Here is a 25,415-nt window from a genome sequence, read left to right on the forward strand (position 1 = left end):
CCCCGCGTCAGGCTCCCTGCTCAGTGGGAGGCCTGCTTCTCCCTCTCTCCCATTCCCCCTGCTTGTGTTCCCTCTCTCGCTGTCTCTCTCTGTCAAAAAATAAATAAAAATCTTTAAAAAAAATAAAATAAAGAGTATTTTAATACTGATTCAATCAATAGTAAGATTACTGTAAGATGTTCTTTATAGTTTAGCCTCCCAAAATTTACATGCATTAATAATAGATCCTTAAAAGCATGTTTATAACACATACTATCTAGAACATAATGTATTTGTCAGGATAATAGAAAGAAAATGCTTGTTTTTCTAAGTATCACTTAAGAACTATTGGGAAATTTTTCTAGACATTTACTAAGAAAGAATATTCTCTCCCTTAAAACTAAAAACATTATCTCTATTACCAAGGTTTATTAAACAGAAAAGATACTTACAGCTCCTTCTTGATCAACATCAGCTCCCATGGCCAATAAATGTTTAACACACTCCAAATGACCCTTCCGTGCAGCCCAAACAAGAGGGGTAGTTCCATACTATAAAAAAATAATAACAAATGTAAAATTATTATCAGAGCTGTAGTAAAAGAAACTTTCTCAACACAAATTTCAATAAAACCCATATTAAGTATTCTTAAATTACTGTTTATACAAATTATAATTTTAATTCTAGATAAGCTGTATTTTCCCCAGTGTCTTTCTCCTGAAGAGATGACTAACCACTGTATGAAACAACTTTTATAATTAGTGACAATTTTTTCCATCATAAAGTCATACAGCCTCTAATTTTCAACAAGCTTTCATTGCTTCCTGTATCTTGTGAAATACAATTTAAAGTCCAACAGTCTGACTACAGGCAAAAAGAGTAACAATGAAATGACAAATATAATTCTAAGTACTTTACATGTGTTAACTCATGTTTATCACATAACTCATCTTTATCACAAGAATAAGGAGAATTTGAAATATCACATTTTCACAGAGAGCAAATGAGGCCCTGAGAAATTAATTACAGGTTTAAAGTCACAAAGCTACTAAGAGGTAGAGTAAGACCCATGACCCCAAAAGGCCTGCTTCAGTCTGTGCTCTTAACCACCACCCCCAAATCAGCCTCTAAACTTGATAAAATAAACTTCCTTAGAAACTGCACTTAAAAGCACCTTCAGCTGGAATGTGATTCAAAAGACATCAGAGAATGTACATTATGCATAAAAGCAATGCTGTGTCTTTGGGAAGTCTGGCAATCAAGAGACATACCCACGGTGATCTTTAACTACATGAGACTACAGACTGAAATAAACATGTAATAAATGCCTACTTTCTATAATAGCTCTGTCCAACAAAACTTTCTATGCTGATGGAAATGCTCCATAATTCTGCACTGGCCAATACAGTAGCCACGAGTCTTATACGGCCACTGAGCACTTTAAATGTGGCAAGTATGACTGAGGAACTTTGTTTTTGTATCTTCTGTGTTTAGTACACATACAGGGTACTGCACACAGTAGGTACTAAACATTTTCTCAAAATGTCAGAGTGACAGACTAGGTAGCATGCTACCTGATTCTGGAGGGGCCGTGAATGCCAGGTCATATAAACCATTTTTCAATAGGCCAGAAGGAGAAATTAAAGATTTCACAATCATACTAAAGTGTCAAATCAAAAACATCAATAGAGAGAATCATATCCACTTTGGACATAAAATAAAACCTCACTAATCTGAATTAAAAGACAGCCCATCTTGATGAGCATGAGTGTTGTATGTTAAGTGATGACTCACTGAATTCTACTCCTGAAACCAACATTGCATTGTATGTTAACTAACTAGAATTCAAACAAGAATTTGAAAAAAAAAACAAAAAACAGAAGACAACCATTCTGAATTAATGAACAGTCCCAATACAATACTTTTAAGTACCATATTATAAGTATTTGCAAGAGTCTCTTTACAGTCCTTGTCAACCTATTATTTTAGGTGATACTTTTAAAAAGTGAGCATAACTACATAAAGTATATAAAATACATCAATCTAGGGGCACCTGGCTGTCTCATTTGGTTAACCATCTGACTTTGGCTCAGGTCATGATCTCAGGGTCCTGGGATTGAGCCCCGTGGGTCAGGCTTCACGCTCAGCAGGGAGTCTGCTTCTCCCTCTTCCTCTGCCCCTCCCCCACTTCTCTCTCTCACTCTCAAATAAATAAAATCTAAAAAATAAATAAAATAAAATACACCTATCCTTTTTTTTATTCTTATGTTAATTCCCATACATTACATCATTAGTTTTAGATGTAGTGTTCCATGATTCATTGTTTGTGCATAACACCCAGTGTTCCATGCTAAAATACACCTATCTTAAATGTATTACTTGATTTTTTTACATATGTATACACCCATACAAGCACCAACTAGATTAACATAAGATGATTCCCAACATTCCCATCAGGTTAAGCAATATTATTTTACTTAAATTTATACTCAGAATATATTCCAATTATCAAAAATGTCTAATTATTAGCTATTTTCCTATATTTCACTGAATTGTTATTAATTTGAAAAGATTACAGTTACCCACAATGTGTCAAGTTCTAATTAAATAAATACTTATTAAATGTTTGGGATGAATATTAAGGATTTAAAAAATGAATAGAACAAAATTCTGGGAAATTTTCTAAAGTGGATGGCAAATGAGCTGAGTGTGAAGGATGAACAGAAAATAAAGCAGAGCTTTACTCTCTCTCCACAGTGAAAGAGCACACGCAAAGGCATGGAAGGGCTAAAAACAGATGAATCCAGGCACCCACATCCTTTGGCAGTCTAGCAGGCGAGGCAGTTTTAGGGTTCAGATGGCAGGAGAAAGGGCAGAAAGGGAGCCAAGGCCTGTCTTCACACATCATACCAGGGATTGATGTCTTCAGCATTTTAAGTATGAGAGAGAGAGAAAAAAAACTAAACCTGAATTTTAGAAAGATCATTCTGACAACCATACATAGAAAGCAGCTAGGACTGAAGGTAGAAATAAGAGTTATAACAGAAAACTTCAAATAATGAATATAGGGAATCATCCCTATCTATTTTCCAGAGAATGATGAATGTGATGTAAAAAAAAACAATGGAGGGAGAGTTACTATGTGTAAGGGATCCACCTATGACATATCTATCTATATAAAATACATTCATATATATAAACAGAAGATTCACCAGCACAGTCTCATGAGGTCATATGAGAAAACTTGCATTTAGACATACTGAGTAGACATAACATAGACCGGAACCTGGAAAGCTCCTGCTGACCTACCTTATCGGAGCAGTTGACTTTCGCACCGTTTCGCAGTAGAAGATGCACTATACCTGCATGGCCTCTCCCCGCTGCCCAGATGACTGGGTAAACACTGTACTGCTGGGAGGCAGGGAGGTGCGGAAGTAGGTAGAAAAGGAGGGGAGGAGGGAGAACGCAAGGGAGCGAGGGAAAGAAAAATGTTTTAGGTAGATACTTACAACACACATTTGCTAAGAAAAGTAAATAGTAAAGGGAGTAATACAAAGTAATATTTTAAAATACCAAGTTACGGATCATTCTCCACTTGAAAAAACATAATACTCATAAGACATAATCAGCTAATAAAATGCACTCAACCTTAAAGACATATATATTACGAACACATTTATTTTTACAGATTAATACATTTAATATGATTATCTAGCCAACAGGAAAGACTAATAAGAGAAATATGTAATATAATCCTTCCATTAACTTACATAATCCTTCTATTAACTTGAATAAGTTTCTCCTTTTTTAAGAAGCTTTACTGAGGTATAACTGACAAAATCGCAAGATATTTAAAGTGTACAACATGATTATCTGACATATGTATACAGTATAAAAGGATGTCCCCATCAGAAGGATAATCTCTCAATCAGCAGTCTGAGATCAAGTCTCAAAGAGAGTAGTAACACATGTATTACCATGTAAAGAAATGTATAGAAAAATGGTATGGATATTTGGTAAACACCCTTTTTCTTTAAATAAGTTTAGATTAAGAATGCATACCCACAGAATACAGGCAAGATGACTTAGGGATTTCAAAATCTCCTTTTGAAATGTTATATGTTATAATTAACATTTAAGCTCTAAGAGTTGCCTTTTTGTTGATAAAAACTGAGAAATAAGCTTAGCCTGAGAAAAAAATTCTCGTTGTGATTTGACATCACATCTTGCATTATTATTTTTATTAACATCTAGATAATTTCTATTCAATCTGAAGTCTAAAATATAATCAGCCTTAAGTATTACCTAAAGAACTTACCACTCATATTACAGTGAAATTTTTGTGAACGCTTACCAAACCAGTGACACTTGGATTGGCACCATGAGAAAGAAGTAACTCTACCACTTCAGTACGGCCTTTATAACATGCCCACATAAGAGCTGTCCATCCTCCCTAAGGAAAAAAGGGTTGGGGGGACAGAAAACTTTTGGTCATCTCCAAGCACAAAATGCCATTAATGAAGTTCCTTCTTTGACTATTTCTACATAAAACCATTGTGTATGAAGGCACTACTATGTAGTTTTAAATCCCCAAGCTCCCCAGACAAATACACAATAGTATCTGAAATAAGTCAAATCTCTTAATTCCAAAATTACTCCAAATTTTGACTGTATCATGGAAACTAAAATAGAGAACATTCATGTTAGATTTTTCAAATTTCCAAGATTTATTTTGGCTATTTAAAAATTTTTTCTTCAAAATACTTTCTATGTCCCTAGATATTCTTGTATGAGTCTAGACTTTTTCTAGAGAGGCATTCTAGCAATCATACTCAACTCCTGCATTAAACACATCCTGTAAATCCCAGATCATTACAGCACCTCTTTTTAAAAATGAGAGGATACTGAGGCAGAGATCTGCAGATCACAATTTCCAGTGTGAATTCACCAAGTATGAATGAACAACATTATGACATTCTATTTTCTAAACTATAGGAGCAATTTTCTTTTTTATTTTAAGCAATTTTCTCTTCAGCTATAATGCAATTCAGTAAAAAAGACCAATGTAATCAAATTATACGAAGAAATAAATGTTTTGGTTTTTTTAAACCAGCATTTAAATCCACATTTGGTTCTGAGAATATAAATCACTTAATCCTTCTGAGTCTCTTTCATCATCACTAAAAAGGAGATTAAAAAATACTTGCCCTGATCTGAAAAAGGCACAGTTGTAGAAAGGGAAAACAGATCAGTGGTGGCCAGCGGCTGAGGAGTGGGTGGAGGAGATAATTATAAAGGAGCAGGTGGGTGTACTGTTGAGGTGATAGAACTGCTCTGTATAGGACATGGTGGTAGACATAAGACATTATGCACTTGTCAAAACCCCGGGAACTATACACCATAAGAGTGAATTTTACTGTATGCAAATGTTTTAAAAATCAACCAGAATATGGAAAGAAAAAATTCAATACAGACTGGGCCAAATGAATCTAACTATATTACAAATGAATCACAAAATCACATAACTACTTAGAAGCTAACCCTAGGTAACTTTGGAAAGCAATATTTTGACTGAATACTGTAATGTTAAAGAGAGAAAGAACTGTACACAAACACTGTACTTAGCAGGCAAATCTGTTTCTCTTGGAGTATTGATTAGAAATTCTGGAACTGCTTTATTTGTATACTAGGGTTGAACAAACAAGTAAATATATTGTGTAGATAACAGAGCCAGATTTGTCACCATCAGAGAAGAGTTACAACTTAGGGAAAGGGAAAAGGTTATTAACAAATTGGGTTGGCAGTTTCTTTAAAAAAAAAAATACAAACACACAAGTATAGAAATAGATGCATGTATATGCAAGAGTTAGTATACAGACATGTATTTTCTATGTCTATCCATTGAGAAGGACTACAAGTAGTGATACCCCAGTAACAATAAGCTCACCTAACACCTAAACCAAGATATTGGTTTCTCGATACCATTTTCCGATAAAAGAAACCATGGTTCCTTGGAAAACTGATTGAATCCAGGGCTGATAATCAGGAAAATAAGCCAGGAAAAATACAAGATAAACATGGGCCTGAAGTATATGATGCCAGAAAGTAAGGAAGTGCTTTAAAAAAAAAAGATAGGGCATCTCAAAAGGGCACAGAAGCTCCCAATGGCCAAAGTTGGAACAACCTGAGCAGGAAAGTAAGTACAGAACTAAATTATAACCCAAAGAATAAAATAAATATTCATCAGACTATATATATTTATAGATATCTAACTACATACAAATACATAGAGAGAGACATGGAAAGACAAAGAACTCTTCCTTACAGAAGAATTCAAATTAATCAACGTATAGGGAATGAGGGAAGTAGAAAAATCACCATTATAACACCACAGTAGTAACTGCTGCATGCAAGATACATTGGTAGATGTTAAGATAAATGAGTGAAAGTTTAATCAAAAGCGGGACATTTGTATAGTTTCAAAGTATCTTCTCCAAAATACTTAGTAATTACAAAGGGGGAAACAGTAATCTTACAGTGAATAAATCTGGCAGACAATACCAAGAGATCAAAGTTAACATCACCAGTGACGGGTTTGCTATCATGTACCTAGATGTGGTGTGCTGAGAAGAGACTACCATCTCTGTGCTATCCTTCCCAACAAAGCACAATCTCAATCTAATCATGAGAAACATCAATCTAAATTGAGAGACAACCTAAAAATGCCAGAGGGTGGGTTAAGCCTCTGCCACAGGCTCAGGTCATGATCTCAGGGTCCTGGGATCAAACCATGAGTCAGGCTCCCTGCTTAGTGGGGAGTCTGCTTCTCCTTCTCCTTCTGCCCCTCCCCCTGCTCTCATGCACTCATTCTCTCTCTAATAAATAAAATCTTTAAAAAACTAAAATAAAAAAATAAAAAACAAAAATGCCAGAGGAGCAATCTTCAAAAGGTCAAGGTCATACTCTGGTTTCTCTTCAGATCGCATAAATCTTTCGCCTTTTACAAAAGGTCAAGGTCATGAAAGACAAGGAAAGGCTGACAATTTATTTAGGTCAAATTATAGAGCTTAGCATTTAGTCAAATCTTAAATACACCAACATTTTAATCTTTAAAATGCCTGCCCAGAATTGTTTTAATATCATGCTCTCTTTTTAATTTGTATAATGTCACCCTACACAAGAATTTAGGAGAAAACTACGCCCGAATTTGCAAAATGAAAAGGTTAGAAGTGAATACCATTAGTTTAGCGCCCACAAAGGTCCCCTTAAGAAGAAAATCCTTACATTAAAAAAAAAAAAAATCCTCACTAGACTTTGAGATGTTATATCCTGGCTCTTACTGAACCCAAAGACAAACCCTGGCGGGCACTCTCCTCCCCTACACAAGTCCCAGGGACTCTGCCTTCCCTCACAGCTCAGCAGTTACTACCACCACCCAGTCCGTTGAGGTTAGGGTCCCTCAACACTAACTATTCAGGGAGACACAGCCCTCAGTTTCCCCAATTGTGGTGTTTTAAAGCCAAACGTTAAGACCCTGTAAATATGTTAAAAGATGCTGTGGTAATTACTTAGGGGAAATAAAGAAACATATAGAAAACTAAAAAAGCTTAAGATCATTTTGTACAAATCTTCCTAAGTCTGACACATTCATAATGTGTCCTTTATAGTTCCTAACTCCCTATTAATATATGTGGAAGAGCAATAGAGGAGAAAACCTTTGTAGTAAGGCAGACCTGGGTTCAAAACTCAGCCTGACTGCTTTGGGCAAAGGGCACTTCCTCCAGTTTCAATTTCCTGAACTATATACATTGAGAACAAAATGCATCCCTAGCCCAGAGGATTGTTCTGAGAAGTCAACTAAGCATAGAGAGGCTAAAGCACATAAAGAGACCAGGCATAGAATAGGTACCTAATATTAATTCATCTGATTAACTGGTTTGGTGCCTTTAATAACCTCCACACATTTCCTTTCTACTTTATATCCCGGTAAGATGAGAACACCACATTTTACTCTCGCCTGCCATACCAACCCATCCTCTGCCTAGGTTACTGAGTACATCATGATCTTCTCTCCCTAAACTTTTAGAGCAATATACTTTAACTTCTTTTCAGAAATAAGTAGAATATAAATAGTTCTGTATCTTCCTATAAAAATAAGTATGCCACCTACTTCATTAAGTTTGAGAATACATTTAAGATTATAGAGGTAAACATACTGTGTAAATTATAATTATAATATAATAGTAAGTACAAGATGGTAGAATGCTGCAGTTTCTTAAAAACTCAGACTGCCTGCACTTCATTATCAGCAAAGTAGTACATGTTTTACACGTCAAGGCAGATCAATTCCTTCCTCTCTTCCACTGTTAAAATTAACTTTGGAAAAGGCTGAATATTTCACAGAATAAATAAGCTAGAAATGATCTCTTTCTTCATCTTTATGTCTTAAGCAGATGCCAGGAGCAAATAAGAGCTAAGATAATTAAGGGTCATATTTTGTTAAACTTGTAATGTGTATAGACTAGTAATGTGCTCATGCCTGAACACAATTAACATTTTTTAAATAAATTTATAAATATTATTCTGATAATTATAACTTTAAACAACTGAAAATATTTTTAAAACTATACTGTCCCTCTTAAAGTTCCTCTTCAAGGAAACCATTCTCTCATATAAGTTTTAAAGCACTGATATACTGAAAGTTAATGAGTTGTTTTTAGTTAATATTTCAGAATTTTAAACTCTGAAATAAACTGAAAATGATGACTAAGAATATTCTAAAACGGTCATTATATCCCCTGGGTTTTCACACATTCTCGAGAGTTGTTTCAATGCCCAGCCCCAAATCCTAAAAGATTATAATATAACCCCCACACACAAAAATACAATGTTCCAGACATACCTATTACTGTTAGTAAGATTCCAGCTAATTAAACAACATATCATAACCAACGTACATACCATATCACGGTGCTCCAAGTTGACCCCACATTTAAGCAGTTCTTCCACAATGTGCACGTGCCCTTCTTTTGATGCTGATATAAGCGCTGTCCAGTTATCCTTGAACACACAGTCACCAATGTTATCATTTCAAAACCAAAAATAACAATCCAAAGTGAGGAAAAATAAATTTGAGTTTACATACCAAATGATCATACCAAACTGACATGATTTGACCCACTCTGAACTACTCTAAAATAACACTGCAGCATGAGCTCTGTTAAGAACATATCTGTGCATGAGGCAGTGGTGCCGAAATGCTTTCACAATTGCTTGGTCAGTCTTTTCACTGGACGCCTACTCATATACTGTGTTTTTTTAAAAAAAGAAGACTATCAAAACCTTAAAGCTAATCCTGTGGCTGGCAACCATTACAATAAATTGAAATTACAGAGCCTGTCATCAGATTTAAGAGCACATTCATAGGCTATTAAACTAAGGCAATCCCATATGATAAATTTAGAAACTACGTGATAAAGAAAAAACTACTGTCCTTTATTTTTAAATAAAGGCTACAAGTATCCAAGTATATGTGCTTCTATTCAGCCAGTGCCATCTATATACAAAAAACATGAAGAGCTGAGACCTTTCATTTAAAGTAAAAATTTCTCTCCTGCATCACGCCTTTAAAAAACTGACTTAGCATATTATTAGTCAAAGTTAAGATAGATCTGAAAGAACAATTGTAATCTACTAATTTTGAATCACTTCTTAAAAACAAAGAGCAAAGTTAAGGAAAAGAAAAAGACAAAAAATAAGTAGATTATTTTAATATATACCAAATCTTCCAGATTGCAATTAGCTCCATTCTTAATTAACTCTTTCACTATTTCCAGATTGCCTTGCTCAGCGGCTATCATCAATGGGGTCTGGCCACACTAGGGAATATAAAAGACACACAGGGCTTTATGAAATGCCACAGTTAAATATACCACAGTCATGTTTTCACAACGGTATGTTAAACATTGTTTACAGAATTTCTTAAATTTAGAAACACGTTTGAAATCTTAAGTTTTCAGTTTGCTAATAATATAGAAGTCAAAGAGAAAAAGAAAAAAAATTTTTAAAGATTTTATTTATTTGTCAGAAAGAGAGAGAGGGAGAGAGAGCACAAGCAGGGGAAGCAGCAGGCAGAGGGAGAAGAAGGCTCCCTGCTGAACAAGGAGCCTGATGTGGTACCCAATCCCAGAACCCCCGGATCATGACCTGAGCCGAAGGCAGACACTCAACTGACTGAGCCACCCAGGCGTCCCTGAAACATTTTTTTACTACAGCATTATTAGTCTGGTTTTGGCACTATAATTTCATTCAAAATAAGTAAACATGAATACTAGGCTCTGAAAAGTAATTCCCACAACATATATAAAAATCTTAGCATATCTATAATACATTATATGTTAAGAAAAAAAAGAAGAAGAAGATAGCAGGAAGGGAAGAATGAAGGGGGGGAAATCGGAGGGGGAGACAAATCATGAGACACTATGGACTCTGAGAAACAAACTGAGGGTTTTAGAGGGGAGGCGGGTGGGAGGATGGGTTAGCCTGGTGATGGGTATTAAAGAGGGCACGTACTGCATGGAGCACTGGGTGTTAGACGCAAACAATGAATCATGGAACACTACATCAAAAACTAATGATGTAATGTATGGTGATTAATAACATAATAAAAAAAATTTTTTTTAAAAGGTGCATATTGCCTAAAATTAGTGATCCATCCATAAGCTTCCGTTCTGACTAGTGGATCACAACTGCATTCTGGGTTGTCAGAATATGGATGTACCAGTTTATTTGTCCATTCATTTATTGAAAAGCATTTTGTTAGCTTCTGGTGTCTGGTTGTAAATAAAGCTGCATAAACATTCAAAAAAAATAACAAAATTTTCTAACTATACCAGATAAAATATAATATAGAACATGATTTTAACTGTATATATAAGATGTTCATCAGGACAAGAGGGAGGAAAGTAAAACAATAAATAAAAACAATATAGGTACTATATATAATATATATAGTTTTTTAACTAACTTAACTCATTAAACTTAACTCATTAAACTAAAGCTTCTTATAATTACACACTTGCCCAGCCTATGTGCCTAGAATGAGCCACAGTAGTAAGAGACAGTACTTCCTGAGCTCTGAGACAGTGCAGCAGGACCCGGGCAGCCAGGTCTGGCATGGGTTCCCTCCAGCAGCAAGACTCATCTACCCCAAGTACGATAATACACACATGGTCATCTTCTGTAAGTGCCATGGTATGAAACAGATGAGCAGCACTGGGCTAACAGTGATAGTACTAAAGATTTACTAAGGTATATGAGAAAAAATTTACACCAAAAACTAAGTTCAATTAGACAAATATTTTTTTAAGCATCTACTTATTATGTGTATATCAGTGTGGTGGAAAATATCTGTGATTTTTTAAAATGCTAATATGGCATAGTTTCTCTGCCTAAAATCCTCAGTGGTTTTCTATTGCTCTTTTGGATCAGAACCAAAATACTTACAGTGGCCATGGCAGGACTACCTCAAAACTTACTCCATGCCATTTCCTCCTCACCAACATACCCTTAAGCTCTTTCCCATCTCTGGACACTCACACAAAGTTTTCCCTCTGTCCCACCCAATTAACTGCCACCCATCCTTCAGTTCTTGGGTCAAACATCAACCCTTCAAAGAAGCCTAACTAACCCCCTCTAATCTTCCTTTACTATACTAATCCTTGTTTGTAATTACTTATATTTGTGTGATTAACAACTGATTATTGTTCATTTCTCCTAAAGGCTCTAAACTCCATGAGGGTGAGAAGCATGTCTGTTTTTTTTTTTAATTTAGTACTGTTTTCCCCAAAAAAGAGAGGCAAACCAAGAAAAAGACTCTTAAATATAGAGAACAAATTGATGGTTAACAGAGGGGAGATGGGTGGGGGATGGGTTAAAAAGGTGACTGGGAGGGGCGCCTGGGTGGCTCAGTCGTTAAGCGTCTGCCTTCGGCTCAGGTCATGATCCCAGGGTCCTGGGATCAAGCCCCGCATCGGGCTCCCTGCTCAGCGGGGAGCCTGCTTCTTCCTCTCCCACTCCCCCTGCTTGTGTTTCCTCTCTCTCTGTCAAATAAATAAATAAAATCTTTAAAAAAAAAAAAAAGGTGACTGGGATCAAGGAGTACACTTGTCATGACGAGCACCAGGTATTATATGGAAGTGCTGAATCACTAAATTGTACATCTGAAAATAATATTACACTGTATGAAAAAAATAAACATAAGTGTAAATGCAAAAATAGTAATAATATAATAATAATAATACTGTATTGCCAGTGTGAAGGACAGTGACTGTCACACAGGTACTCAAATATTTGTTGAGTAAATGAGAGAGCAAAGGCTCAAAGAATTAAAAAAATCTGTCAGTGGCAACACATAAAAAAGCAAATAATTATAATAACTGACAAAGTACAACAGATGCTTTTATAAGAATAATACAAGTAAAGAGTTAAACACAAATACTCATTTAAACAAAGTACAAAAGTAAATCACATTAAATAGAAACATTCTTATATAACAATGGATACTAAATTATACATCATTCAACCAGTCATTAGGGAATGAGGTATTATGCACAAATAGATTTTCCAGGTGAAAAAGTTCATCCTTTAAACATTAAATTTGATTATATATTTTATGATAACCATTATTTTAAAAAGCAATGCACACATTATTTACTACTTGTTAAACAGATTACCTTAAACATGTTTACAATTGAGTCATAACTACAGACATCAATTATTACACCAAGCTTGCCTCTGTCAGCTCTAACACCTCTTTGACAAACTTTCTATAGCATCCTTCTCCATTCTAATGAACTGAGATAAAAAGTGAGATAACAAAATCATTGGTATAATACATAAATTAAAGCCAATTAATCCGGAATCCATGGCCCTAAGGATATATGAATTTTACATCAGAGTTTTCAGATTAGTAATTCCAGAGACTCAGAAGTTTTCTGTTTACTTTCTGGGGTCACAGTCACATTTCAGATTGTTCACAGAGATAGGTGCTTCTAAAGTATGAGGGAAAAAATAACATAGATGTGCATAAATACCTATAACACAAATAAGAAAGATGGTATAAATTTGATTAACTAGAAACAAGCCAGATGAAAGACTTGAATAGTCATTAGTTTCTCTCGCAAAAACTATTATTTGTCTCTCCAGTACCCAGAGTGACAGGATTTTGTTTAGGCATAGCAATGTGCTCAGCTAAAAAAAATCCACATTGTTCAGCTTCACTTGCAGCTGGAAATAATCCCATGATACTGCTCTAGTTAAGTCTCCCAGGATAGCTCAGTAATTAGACTAGCTCAGCCGGCATCTGTTTTTCCTTCTTCTTGCCCCGTATGTGGACACAGTGCTGGAGTTGTAGCAAGATGGCTGATATGCAGTCACCAGCACTCAGTGAGGAGTGGAGAGATGGGAAGAAGGAGCCTGGGAAGATATCCTGAAGCCATCCTAACAACCTTGGAATGGTTCCTCCAGCTTGTCATCATGTGAGAAAAGTAAGACCTTACTTTGATTAAGACACTGTTTTAGGAGCTATTACATGCAATCCAAACTAATTCTCAACTGATACACCTTTTTTAGCTACACTAATCAAAAAGATAAATAATTTTCAAAAAAGGTTACCATGAAGTTGTATTAAATTTTCAAAGATAGAAGAAAAGTTACCTTATAAGCTAGGCCTTATAACAAAACATTTATTTATTCTATTAGTTCTTGCTTAACCAATCTTATAACTACACTTCTAGAGACAGAGTAACTTAGAAACAGCCATGACAACTTTATTTTTCTGCTTCAAAATGAATCACTAAAGGCCCCTTCCATACCTAATCCCACACATCCCAGTAAACCCCAAGTCCACTGCTTCCCAAAATACACAGAATGACATACTTCACGTAACCCTACTCCACTTGTAATAACCTCAAGCCAAAACACATTAGAACAAACACTGCACCAACTGAAGTTTCCCCAACAGGTCCCATACTTATCTCAGCTTCCCAGAAGACTACAATGCAAAAATATTTCCTATTCAGCATCTCTTTGCTCTTCCCAATTCCTAGGTAGTCCTACTTCTATTTATTTAGATGTACTAGACCTCAATAACCACTGCCCTTTAAAGCAAACCTTTGGAGAATGTATACTTCTTCCAATAATGTTAGTGAAATTAAAACATTTTTAAATTTCCCTTTGAAATGTCCCTCAGAGCCTTTTTCTAAGCACATAACAAAATGCACCCCTTGAATTTAGATTCCCACTTCAGCACTATAATCTTGTACCAAGAAGAGCTGAGAGTAACTTTCTGTTCTTTTCTAAAAGGGAAGGGAAGGGGAAGGGGAAGGGAAAGGGAAAGGAAAAAGAAAAAGAAAAAGAAAGTCTTCACTTCTCTACAAAGGGCAAAGATCTGCCATTATTGAGAATATTCACAGGCCACGAGCTACCTAGTTTACAAATAAAGCAGACAGAAAAGAAGACAAGAAATTAGCATTTACTGATGACAGCCAATTGTATGCTAAACACAGTATGGCAATTTTCCCCACATTATTTTATTTTGTTTTATTGATGTAATCTTTAAGAGACCTTTTCAAAACTGATAAACAAAACACATTAACATAAAGTAATTAAACACTTTAAAGGGCAAGAAAGAAGAGAAGAAAATCCACACAACTTTACAGAATTCTATAAAGTTTAAATTTTATCAGAAGCTGTAAGCAAAATGCCAAAAAAGGCCTTGAGAAAGCTACTTTCTCTCCAACCCTCACATTGAGCCATAATTGAAAAATCCAGGTTGTTTCAAATCATTATTTTAAAACTCCAATTTCAACTGATGCAATACTAAACTAGATATAATTACCATTAATATCTGGGGTGCCTGGGTGGCTCATGTGGTTAAGCAGCTGACTCATGATTTCGCCTCAGGTCATGATCTCAGGGTTGTGAGATCGAGCCCCTCATCGGGCTCCACACTCAGCGCGGCATCTACTTGAGATTATCCCTCTCCCTCTCCCTCTTCACCTCCCTCCAAATGTGTGCTCTCTAAATAAATAAATTAATACTAAAAATTTAAAAATAAATACCATTAATATCAGTTAAATGCTACCTCATGCATGATGATCTAGTGAAGCTCTATACCAAATATACTTCATTCTTTATGGGAATAAGATTAATATACGTTTGTGCTTATTGATGTGCTATATTTCTCCTAAGTGAAGCTATTTTCTCAGTATTCCCATAGAAAATGTCTATGAAGTAAAATTTAATCTTTTTAAAATATCATTTTATTATTCCAAATATGCTAATATATGCTAATAAAATGACTACTTTTGTAAATAACTCTTTATAACAATGAACAATCTCCAATTACAAATTTTCTCTCGTATCTATTTAAAACAATTATTGACAACACATAATCACAGAAGAGTTACCTAACCAAAACATATTGTGTTCAATATAGAAACACTGAAAACATCGGCATATCATTAGATGAACTTATTCTGAAAACTCAAAGAATGGCAATTGAGCATAAACAGATTATAGCTTGAAATAAAACAGAACAGAGTTCAAATTTGGGTTCTAGCATTAATATCTGGGATAAGAAACTAAGGGATTAAGCCATTTACCTGTAAATCAAGATGAATAAAAGCATTATTCTTTAAAGAGTTGCTATGCAAATTAAATGAGCTGATTCAATAAAATCATTAACTATCATAAGGTTATTGCAATGACAAAATAACAAAATTTTATGTTAAGATTTCCTTACAACAATTAACATTTAATGAAATTAGGTACCTTATGTCAAAAATAATAATCATAATCATAAAGTAGTAATTGCTGATTCCACAACTTTAAAAACATTTACAATATTTGCATATTCATGTTCATAGCAGCACTATTCACAACAGACAAGAGGAAGAAAAAAGCCCAACTGTCCATCAACAGATAAATGCATAAGCAAAATTCAATGGAATAGTATTTAGCTTTAAAAAAGAAAGAAATCGGAGCACCTGGGTGGCTCAGTCGGTTAAGCATCTACCTTCAGCTCAGGTCATGATCCCAGGGTCCTGGGGTAAAACCCCGCATCAGGCTCCCTGCTCAGTGGGGAGTCTGCTTCTCCCTCTGCCTCTGCCCTTCCCCACTGCTCATTCGTTCGTTCTCTCTCTCTCAAATAAATAAAATAAAATCTTTAAATAAAATAAAAAGGAAAGAAATCTTGTCACATGCTACAACATGATTGAACCTTAAGGATATTATGCTAAGTGAAATCAGCCATCACAAAGACAAATACTGTAAGATTCCACTTATATGAGGTACTGAGAGTAGTCAAATTCATAGAAACAGAAAGTAGAAGAATAGTTACCAGGAGCTGGAGAGAGAAAGAAATAGGGAGTTGCTGTTTTACAGGTATGAAGTTTTAGATTTGAAAAGTTCTGGAGACATTTCACAACATTATGAATTAGTCACACAAGTGAACACAAATGAAATGGTTCAGATGATAAATTTTATATTTTGTCCCCATAACAAAAAAAATGAAACTCTTTACGTGTCTACACACACAGATACATACATGTACACACATACAGACATACATATACATGTATCACTCCTCATTCACCTTATCCACTGGCAAAAAAATTATACTACATTGAAAATACAGTTTTAAGAAAGTTTTGTTTTTTTCTTAAGTTTATTTATTTCTTTATTTTTAAGTAATCTCTACACACAATGTGGGGCTCGAACTCACAATCAGAAGACCATGGTCACATGCTCTTCAAGCTGAGCCAGTCAGGCTCAGCTTAAGTTTTATTTTTCTTAAATTTTATAAAATAAATACAAACTTTGGCACTTAAATAATTCATACTAAAAGTTTTTTAATCCCTAAAATGCTGTACTGTGGTGCTTCATGATGAAATAAAATCAATAGTTTACTTATTTGTATTGTTGAACAGAAATATCTAATAGAAGTTAATGAAAATGGTAAATATATGGGGGCCCCTGGGTGGCTCAGTCATTAAGAGTCTGCCTTCAGGTCAGGTCAGGGTCCTGGGATCGAGTCCCACATCGGGCTCCCTGCTCAGCGGGAAGCCTGCTTCTCCCTCTCCCATTCCCCCTGCTTGTGTTCCTGCTCTCACTATCTCTTTCTCTGTCAAATAAATAAATAAAATCTTTTTTAAAAAATGGTAAATATATACTTCCCTATCTTATTAAACAAAACCCACAACCTATTTAACTGTCTCTTAAAGATGCAGCCTGTTTAGGGGAAGAATGAAGGGGGGGAAATCGGAAGGGGAGACGAACCATGAGAGACGATGGACTCTGAAAAACAAACTGAGGGTTCTAGAGGGGAGGGGGGTGGGAGGATGGGTTAGCCTGGTGATGGGTATTAAAGAGGGCACGTACTGCATGGAGCACTGGGTGTTAGACGCAAACAATGAATCATGGAACACTATATCAAAAACTAATGATGTAATGTATGGTGATTAACATAACAATGAAAAATTTTTTAAAAAAAGATGCAGTCTGTTTAAAATCCCTAAGTGTGTGGAATGAATAACTCAGAAAGAGAACTAAGTTTCCATTAAAGAAAATATTTTAAAAATTTTGTCTAGTTAATCTATTTCTAAGAAGACTGGGTCTAGAAGCTCTCTAAAACTTCCTAGAAACACTTCAGACTTTAGTCATCAAACTTCCCAAATACTGATTATTCCATCTAAAAAAAAAAGTCAATCATAAATCTAAACTCCATACTTAATCATGTATATGAGTTCAAATGTATTCTAAAAGTATGGAATCTGAAGTACTTTTAACAGTCTTACCAAGCCTAAGAACTTTACATTTCATACTCACCTGTATGCTTAGCACAATGCCTTGTACACAGTAGTTGGTAGTCAACAAATATTCATGTAAAGAATTTAATTTTAGAAACATGGTCTTAGGGGGTGTCTGGCTGGCTCAGTTAGTAGAGCATCCGACTCTTGATCCCAGGGTCGTGAGTTCAAGCCCCACACTGGGCGTGAAAAAAAGAAAAAGAAAGGAAACTTGGTCTTACCTCATTTCTCTCATCTACATCTTTGCATTTTTCAAGAAGAGCTTTCAGGGCAGGAATGTTTTCTTCCTCTACATAATTAATTACACTCTGTGATATCAGAACTGACATCTTCACAGAAAGCTGTAGTTATCTTTATTCCAATACCTGTTAAAAGCAGATTAAATAACACATAATTTGTGATTAGAAAAAAAATAATTTACTACTAACTATATTATCCTTTTTAACCTTACACTTGTACAAACACACCTCCACTGGCAGGAGTAAAAACAAGGCCCCATAGTTCAGCTGTCAAAATGCCCACCCCTCCCCTCCCATGACTCACACACCTCTCAATCTTAACTCATCCAAATCCCAGATGCATCCCCCAAGCCATCCTCATCACCACCCCTAAACAGAAGAAAGTGCTCCACTGTTCCTTCATCTCCGTAAATGGCAGCTCCAGCTCCATTCTTCCATGGAATTATCCATGACTTACCTCGTCCTCGACACTCTACATTCAATCTATTAGAGAATCCTTTTGGCTTCACCTATAAAACATATTTAACATCTAACTACTACTCACCACCTCCATCACAACCACCTTGGCCCAAGCCACTGTGAGTTCTCATCTAGATCCCAACTGCTCTTCCCCACAGTCTATCCTCCACAAGCCACCACAGTGATCTTCTGAAAACCTAAGTCTGACCAGAGCTTCTTAAACCATAATATGCATCAGAATCACCTAGAGACCTTGTAAAACAGATGCTTGGGCCTTACCCTCAGAGATTCTGATTCAGTAGGTATGGGTACAGCCCGAGTCTGATTCTTTAATAAGCTCCCAGGAGATGCTACCACTTCAGCTGCTGCCTGAAGAAGCCCGCCTGGAGTAGCACTGAGTCAGATTCCATCCTTCCTTGCTCAAAGCCCTCCAATGGCGTCTCAAAGAATTCAAATCACATGTGTTACCTTGGTCTCGATGACTCTAACTGACCTCATCTCCTACCACTCCCCCTTACCCATTTCACGGCTTGAACATGCCAAGCGCTGTGCCACCCCAGGGATTCTGTCTACCTAAATCTCTTCCACCAGAAATGCACATGGCCCCCTCCCTCACTTCCTTCACTCACCTGATTAGGAAATTCTAACCTGACCCTGTGATGTAATATAGTAATAACCTCACACATCCTCCGTAGCGGCCCCCACACTCCCACCCCCCTGCTCTGCTTTATGTTATCTGTGGCACTTAACCACCATTGCAAATATATCATATTGTGTGTTTATTGTCCATCTACCACTACTAGAATGTAAATTCAAAAAAAGCGGGCATGTTGTTTTACCCAACTGGACATTGAAATGCAAATAAACAAATCTCAATGCATACCTGGCATAAAATACATATACTAAAATTGACATAAATATCTAAAAGCACAAAACTTTTGGAAGATAATATATACTATTTTGGATTAAGCAAAGATTTATTTGATATAACACGAAAAGCATGGTCCTCAAAAAAAGTAAAGTGATAAATCAGAGTTCACCAAAATTAAAAATTTTTGCTCTAAGAGAATAAAATTACTTGAGGCTGGTAACGTCTTTTTTCCTTCCATTTTCCCCCTTCTTGAGCAATGTCAATTACTGGTATCCCAAGTTTGTCCCCTCATTGTATTTTATAGCATATGACTTATTTCTCAAGTTTCACAGGTTCACAGATGGATAGGAATCATGCCTCAAGATGGACTCTACCCAGAGCCTCACTCATACCTGATTTAGATTTAGAACTTGAGAACTGATGAGATTCAAATGAGATTCTGAACTTTGAGTGAATGCTTTAATGAGCTGACACTTTGGAGGGCCTTGGGATAGGGTGATGTGTTTTGCACATGGGGTGGAAGTGTATCTCTGGGGACCAGAAGACAGAAACTATTCCACCATATGATTCCATTTATATGACATTCTGGAAAAGGAAAACTATATGGACAGAAAACAGATCAGAGGTTGTCAGTCTAAAGGAGGAGAATGAGGGGACTACATTAGGTGCAAGAGAATTGGGGAAGTTCTGGGACTGCTCTATATTCTGCTTGTGGTGGTATTTACATGATTATATGCATTTGTCAAAATTCAAAACTGGACAGTAAAAAAGGTAAATAATATTGATGTAAATTGTACCTCAATAATACCTATTTTTCAAAAATCCTCAAAAAAAAGTTATGTTACTTGATCCAGTAACTTCACTCCTAGGTATCAATTCTAAAAACACAGGAAACATGGACAAAGATTTTAAATACAACACAATTTTATTCATAAGAACAAGAAACTCAGAGATAGGAGATAACGTAAGTTATGTTCACACAGTGGAATAATATACAGTCACCAAATGTTTCAAAAAATTATTATTGACCAAAAAAAATGCTTGTGATATATTGTGGCAGAAAAAATTAACTAAAAAAAAAACCCAACGACATATACAGCAGCTCAACTATTATAAACATATACATTTTTAAATACTGAAATGAAACAGATCAAATGGTGATGGCATTAATGTAATTTTTATTTTCTTTAGAAATTTTATTTCCTAATTTTCCAGAATGTGATACTTTGTTTTTCCTGAAGTATAATGGACATACAATATCCTATTAGTTTCAAAGTGTACCTCCTGATCCCCCTAAGTCTAGTTGCCATCCATCACCACACAAAGTTATTACAATATTACTGACTGTACTTCCTATGCTGTACATCACATCCCCAAATATATGACACTTCTGTCATTGCAAACCAGTAAGAGATTTTTATTAACCAATATCCAATGCCTTCACTTGTTCTCACATCTTATAGGATCAAGTCTAATACCTCAGTAAGGCGTCCAGGATCTGGTTCTAACTACCACTCTTCTCTCTTTATACCAGCACCACTTCCTCCCAAAGCCCAGCGAAGCTGACGCAGTCAAAGTTGTCCCTACGTGCATGCTGCTCCACACACCTGCCTTTGCTCAATTTACTCCTTCCATTTTGAGCACCATCCTCACATCCACTGTATCAAAGCATCGACCACTCTCTCCAGAGTACAACCATTACCATTTTCTGTCTAACATATTTCCTAACATCTCACGTCAGCCTAACCGACTCTCAGTGCCTTACTTTAGGGTCTTCATCATCTATGCTAATCAAGACTCCTTTGGGTACAAGAGACAAATTTAAACTAGCTTAAGCAAAACAGGAAATTTATCTTAAGGATACTGATTTATTTCCCATAACCACACTGTGGGAATGGTGGGTGCCACTGGACTTCAAATGCCAGTAGAATTCTCGTTCTCTATTGGCTTAATCTACTTTCATTATAGACCAACTTCCTCTACACAAATGGGAATATGGCTGCCAATTGCTATCTAGTCCCAAATCAGATAGTTTCTCAAAACAGAGAAAGCAGACTATTCTTTGTTCCCAGATTCAAAAGTCCCAGGTTGGGTCAAGTGCCAACCAGAACAAATTTACTATAGTCACAGGGTTGGGAAGGGGTTACAAGGTCACATAGTATTGGCACTGTTTCCAGAAAAGAGGAAACTGTTGTAATCTAGGCACCTGTCCTAAGAATTACTACTGTACCATCTCTCACCTGGATCAATGTGACAGTCCCCCAACTTATTCTCCTCTCTCCAGTCTTCCCCCACCTCAATCAAGTTGCCACACTGAAGCAAGAGTGATCTAAAATACGCTTCTTTTAAAATCCTTCTGTTAGTTCCCCATAAATTCACGCTGGGAGAACAAAAGATGATGGCTTTATTACTCACAAGTTGTTCAAGAGACTGAAACACTCAAAGCCTTTGAAAGCAACTGGAAAGATTCAATTCTATAATTCCCATGAAAAGCTTTGCTCTGTGCGGGGCAGTCAGGACTCAAACACAATTCTGGATTATGATGGTGAAGATTTGCAGATCCTTCACAATCTGGACCCATCTTACCATTCCAGTCTCATCTCTGTCTCCCCTCCCAGTCCCATCCCTCCCTCCCTTGACCCAAAGCTGCTTCCCTACTCACATCCACTCTTCCAGGTCCAGGCAGACTAATCTGCTTGCAACCCTTGGCTACCCCACACTTTCTTTTTTTAGGCTTCTGCATTTACTGCCCCCTCAGCTTAGAATGCCCATCCTGGACATTTTCTACTCATCCTTGTGGATTGGCTCTAACATTATCTTCTTCTGGAAACCTCCACTGACTGGCTGCTTACTCTAAGCTGGGCCAGTGCCCTGACTCTCAGACTCTATACCCTGTGGATACACCTAAATTTTGACTGCTCATATACCGTTTTACTCATTCTTGTCCACAACTCTAAACTCCAAGTTCTTGAGGCAAGACCCACCTTATATGTGGCATAATGCCTACAAAATTGGGGCTGAGAAAGAGAAAAGTAGTCCCCTGACTGTCAGGAACTGGCCTGGCATGCACAGTTAGACCTTGGTATTCTCATGTGAAGATAAACATGGGCAGCCGAGCTCCTATGTAGTGTACACCCAAGAACAATGGATGGAATGTTTAAGTAAAAAGTAAGCACTAAGATTGGAAAGTGAGGGTGGCTGGTTAGATCTGTAACTTCCTCAAGGATAAGGGCTTTCTCTCCTTTGTTCTTATATCCCCAGAACCTATCACAGGAATATACCAAGTAGAAACATCATAGGTAACTGTCAAATTGAAAAACTGCATAGGTGTACTAAACGTGCCTCTTCTGTAGGTCTTTGCCTGCCCATAGGCTCTGCTACCATCAACAGCCCTGCCTTCTACAATCAGCCATTATCAGAGATGGGCACATGATCTGGGACATGTGAATGCTCAAAAACATAAGCCGGGCCAATGAGATTCCTCTCTTTAGAACTCTTCAGAATCAGAAACCAAAGACTCAGTCATTATGGGCCATGTGCCAAATGATACAGTTCTGAGATAACCAGTCAGCAGAGAGAACCTAACAGATATGAATAGAGAAGCAACAGAACAAATGCGGCCCCTGAGAGAGAGGCAGAAGGTGAAGCTGCCTTGGATCCTGATTTCTTGCTGATTCTCATTAAGTCCTATAAATCTCCTTTTCCCTGAGGTAAAAGAGTAAGTCTCTGTTCCTTCCCTTCTAAACAGCCCTAACATAATGGCAGATAAAGCTGAGAAACACAGTTTTTGAGCAAAACACAGTTTTGAGGAAGAGGGAGATGGCACATTGGCATGATCCTAGGAAAGTTAATCTGCCAGCAGTGTGTGTGGTCCAGGATAGAAAAACACAAAGAATCAGAACTCTGGACACCAGTCAGGGAACCACCAAAAACAACCCTCAGCCTCAGAAAGGGGACAGGTGGTGGGAATGAAGGAATGACAGATATGAGCTTAAACAATATAAAATCCCCCATATTTGACTTTTTAACCTACCAAAGTACCCAGAAGAGAGATTCTGGATGTAAAAATCAAAGAAACCCTAAGACTGTAGATTCAAAAAAAGGATGACAAGACGCCAAGCACAGGTGACTGAAGGAGGGTGTACCCATTAACCAAAAAGGGAAGTCGGGACTTTTCTCTTCAGGGTTATGGCCCCCTCCCTCCTCACCACTCTGGCCACGGGGTGCTTTGGCCAGGCTGAACTTGAGGTGTTCCAAAAAAGCTGGATTGGTTAATCCACCCAGTATTTGTAAAAGCAGATCTGGAGATCATTCACACAAAGCACGCAGAACAAGGGTTCTCAAACCTGTGTGCACCGGAGCCACCTGGCAAGTCTGTCAAATACAAATATCCCTTGGCTTCTCCGCCAAAGAATCCCACCCGGTAGATCTGGGGTGGGCCCAGAACTGACATTCCAACAAGCACCCCAAAAGGATTCTGATGAGTCTCCACGCGACTAAAGCTAGAGAACAAAGAACACAACCCGGCCGCAGCATTTCCCCCCCTTGGCTCGCCATCAGCTCCCGAAGGTGCTTTAAACATTTTTAGATGTTCAGTCCTCGGTGTAGTCAAAGCGTGGGCGATGACAAAACAGCAGAATCACCCCCTTGGGATCGGAAGGAGCGATTCCAGAGCCACACCCCAGGCCAGCTGAATGGGAATTTCTGAGGGCCAGCGCCCCTAGCGGCCAAAGAGATGCTTCCACACACAGTTATTAGTAAGAACCTAGTCTTCATCGGTTTAAACCTTTCTCTGTGTCAAGACAACTTGAAAGAAAAATAATCCAATGTTGCTGGCTGGCAAAGAAATCGTTTCCCTATAAATAAATCATGGAAACATCGTAATCAACGCCTTGCTGATATTTTGCCAGGCACTCAAAGGCCTGCACAGGGCGATGGAGAAATGAAGGCCGGTAAGGAAGCGAAGGAAGAAAACTAACCACCTCGCCCTTGGAGGCCTGGGGAAAGAAACCTGGAACACCTGCCTTAAGGCGGGTCCCGAGATGGAGGCTGTGCCAACGGAGGCCGCACAAGAGAAAACAGTTCCACTGAGGCCCCTGCTCCCCACCCCCACACCATCCCACCCGCCCCACCCCCCAAGCCAAGCACCTCTCCGCCGGCCGACAGCCTGACCACGGCAGACTCCACGTCTGAGAGCTTCCCGCCGCCCCAGCCGGCGCGGCCTCTCCGAAAAGCCCGACCTCGAGCTCCCCCGGCGCCCAGCCGCGGGCCCCCACACCCGGCCTCGCCCTCTCCGCGCTCGGCCGCGGCCCTGCCACACCCGGCCTCGCCCCCTCCCCCTCCGGCCGCCGCCCCGCCAACACTCGGCCTCGCCCCCTCCCCAGCCACCCGCTCCTCACCCGGCCGCGGGCCCCCACACCCGGCCTCGCCCGCTCCTCACCCGGCCGCGGGCCCTCCACACTCGGCCTTCCCAGCCAGGCTCCCGGCCTCGCCCCCTCCCCGCCGGGCCTCGCCCCCACCTCCTCCCCCGCCATCCCCCGAGGCCGACCATCGCACTGACCGTCTCACAATCCGGCCTAAGGACCGCGCGCGCAGCTCGAATAGAAAGGGCCTGCTTCGCCGCAGGCGCAGTCAGAAGACGGGAAAGGGAGAGACGGCGGCTTCCAGCGCTTCGCCCTCACCCAACCCGGCGGCCATTTTCCTCCCTCTCCTCAAACTGACAGATCACGTGGCAGCTGGCGGCAGGGCGGGGCTGCAGGTGGCCACGCCCCCGGAGGGCCGGGGAGCCCGAAAGCAGCAGGAAGCGGCGGGCGAGGTGGGTGTGGTCCAGGGTCAGCGAATCCCCCGACCCAGCGGCCCTCCGCCCCCTCCCTGTGGGCGCCACATGGGTGTATTTTTGCCAAGCGCCACGGGCAATATTTTCTTCCTTGTCAGTGTCACTCTTTCTATTATAGTTAATTTATAATCCCTGTTCACCATTGTAATCAAAATTCAGGC

The 25,415-nt window shown here is 38.3% G+C and overlaps 1 protein-coding gene across 9 annotated transcripts in view; it reads right to left on the bottom strand.

Annotated features, from left to right (window-relative positions):
- The window catches only part of LOC118007354 (kinase D-interacting substrate of 220 kDa), a 101,897-nt gene extending 76,752 nt beyond the window's left edge, over positions 1-25,145 (bottom strand). For 5 of the 9 annotated variants that reach the window (XM_035000408.1, XM_035000405.1, XM_035000404.1 and 2 more), the window contains exons 1-7: positions 24,979-25,145; positions 18,071-18,214; positions 9,759-9,857; positions 8,941-9,039; positions 4,334-4,432; positions 3,289-3,390; positions 432-530 (exon numbers count right to left, since the gene is read on the bottom strand). In XM_035000408.1, coding sequence (XP_034856299.1) covers positions 432-530; positions 3,289-3,390; positions 4,334-4,432; positions 8,941-9,039; positions 9,759-9,857; positions 18,071-18,178 — 606 coding nt within the window. In that variant the 5' untranslated portion in view covers positions 18,179-18,214; positions 24,979-25,145. The remainder of the gene's footprint in view (positions 1-431; positions 531-3,288; positions 3,391-4,333; positions 4,433-8,940; positions 9,040-9,758; positions 9,858-18,070; positions 18,215-24,978) is intronic. The other 4 variants (XM_035000409.1, XM_035000406.1, XM_035000402.1 and 1 more) reach the window with 2 other exon arrangements.
- Between the last annotated feature and the right edge of the window lie 270 nt (positions 25,146-25,415).

Source organism: Mirounga leonina, unplaced genomic scaffold (assembly GCF_011800145.1).
Source record: "Mirounga leonina isolate KUSES-001 unplaced genomic scaffold, KU_Mleo_1.0 Mir_118, whole genome shotgun sequence".
In the NCBI taxonomy this organism is placed as follows: domain Eukaryota; kingdom Metazoa; phylum Chordata; class Mammalia; order Carnivora; family Phocidae; genus Mirounga; species Mirounga leonina.